Raw genomic sequence first — 1951 nt, 5'->3', positions numbered from 1 at the left:
CTGATATCATGTTTGGTAAGGTGGAGGGTCCTACAAAAAGATGAAAACCCCAGTGAGATGAATTAGCAAAGTGTCATCGATGGGTTCAAGCATGGTAACAATTGTGAGGTTGGCCCAGTACCTGGCATTGTTTTGTTCTGTTGTCCATAGAGTCATTATGAGTTGGTACTGTCTCGGTGGCAACAGAAAAAAGAAGAACATATGAAAGGAATTTATGCAAAACACTATATTTTATATTATCATTTGGTAATAAATTACAGAAGCAATAAGAATAAAGGAGAAGGTAACATGTTATTTAATATTAACCAATTCATGACCTTTCATTTTGTCACTACAGTGTTTTGCATGTTGCTTTGATACTGGAAGATACGATATTGGTATTTAAATTACCAGAAGGGTCACCTATGGTGAACAGATTTCAGTGGGACTCCAGGCCAAATCAGACTAGGAAGAAAACTTGGCAAAATACATCAGAAATTAGTTGATGAAATCCTTATGGATCACAACAGAATATAATGGAAGATGAGACTCCTAGATTGCAAAGCAATCAGGAAGATGGCTATGACTGGGCAGTGTTTCAAATTGTTTTCATGATGTTGCTGTAAGTCAAGAGCACATGATAAAAATGGACAACAACAAATGATCAACTTGGAAGGATGAATGTGAGATAATAAATGAACTTGAGTTAATTTCCTTCGTCATGATTTTTCTTTGTTTTTTAAAAGGATTTTTTTTTGTCTTTGTCTCTCCTGTCAAAACAGAGTACCCTAAGATGCCTAACTCTACTACAGTGACTGAATTTCTGCTTATGAGATTTTCTGATGTGTGGGAGCTCAGAGTCTTGCATGCCATGCTCTTCTTACTGATGTACTTGAGTACCATCCTTGGAAACCTTCTGATTGTCACAGTAACCACTTTTGACAAGAGTCTTCATACCCCCATGTATTTTTTCCTTAGAAATTTATCTGTCCTGGACATGTGCTACATTTCTATCACTGTACCCAAGGCATGTGCCATTTTTCTGTTTGACAACAGAGCAATCTCTATAGTTGAATGTGCAGCTCAGATATTTCTTGTGGTTTTATGTGGAATTGCAGAGGTGCTGTTTCTCACCATCATGGCCTATGACCGTTATGTGGCCATCTGTCATCCCCTCCACTATCCTGTGATCATGAATCCTCATTTTTGTGTACAGATGACACAGGGGTCTATATTCGGTGGTGTGATCTATGCCAGTGTGCACACTGGAAACACATTCCGGCTGTCTTTCTGTCACTCTAATGTGGTCCATCAGTTCTTTTGTGACATACCTTCTTTGCTAAAGCTTTCTTGTTCTGATATCTTTATCAACGTGGTTATAGTGTTTTTCTCTGCCTTAGTGATTGTTGGTAGTTGTTTTGTCTTCATCATCATGTCTTATGTTCGCATATTTTCTGCTGTGCTTAAATTTCCAAATAGAGGAGAGAGAAGAAAATCCTTTTCCACCTGTATACCTCATATTATTGTGGTGACAGTCTTTGTCACCTCAGTTTATTCTGTGTATATGAAGCCAACCTCCAACTCACCCACAGTTCAGGACATGATCATTTCTGTTTTCTATTCTATAGTCCCTCCTTTCCTAAATCCTATTATCTATAGTCTTAGGAACAAGCAAATCAAAGATGCTCTTAGGAGAATTATAAGGAGGATACTGTACTCAGAAAAGCAATAAACTCAGCATTTTAAGACATTGCCACTTTGATGAGGTGCATTGAATAAATGCTTGAAAATTGGATTCCTTGCCTATTTTCAAAATTTGAGAGCATTAAATAATATTTGACAGTTAATATAGTATACTCATATAGTAGCATAGATTCAATGCTGTTGCTGGCCACTGTATGGTTGACTCATTAAAACTTTATCTATAATATAATACCATGTTGCTCAGACTTGTACCATCTTTAATATAATT

General features: G+C 36.9%; 1 protein-coding gene across 1 annotated transcript; it reads left to right on the top strand.

The window, feature by feature from the left end:
* The first annotated feature begins 772 nt into the window (after positions 1-772).
* On the top strand, positions 773-1711 carry LOC102836452 (olfactory receptor 14C36-like). The gene has a single exon (XM_006877949.1). The coding sequence runs from the start codon at positions 773-775 to the stop codon at positions 1709-1711; it is 939 nt and encodes a 312-aa protein (XP_006878011.1).
* Positions 1712-1951: the final 240 nt, after the last annotated feature.

This window comes from Chrysochloris asiatica, unplaced genomic scaffold, assembly GCF_000296735.1.
Source record: "Chrysochloris asiatica unplaced genomic scaffold, ChrAsi1.0 scaffold00697, whole genome shotgun sequence".
In the NCBI taxonomy this organism is placed as follows: Eukaryota; Metazoa; Chordata; class Mammalia; order Afrosoricida; family Chrysochloridae; genus Chrysochloris; species Chrysochloris asiatica.
The sequence above is the reverse complement of the archived record's forward strand: the minus strand, read 5'-3'. Positions and strand labels throughout refer to the sequence as shown.

Excerpts from the sequence above, each read along its gene's own strand:
- LOC102836452 (XM_006877949.1), top strand. The coding sequence starts at position 773 with ATGCCTAACTCTACTACAGTGACTGAATTTCTGCTTATGAGATTTTCT.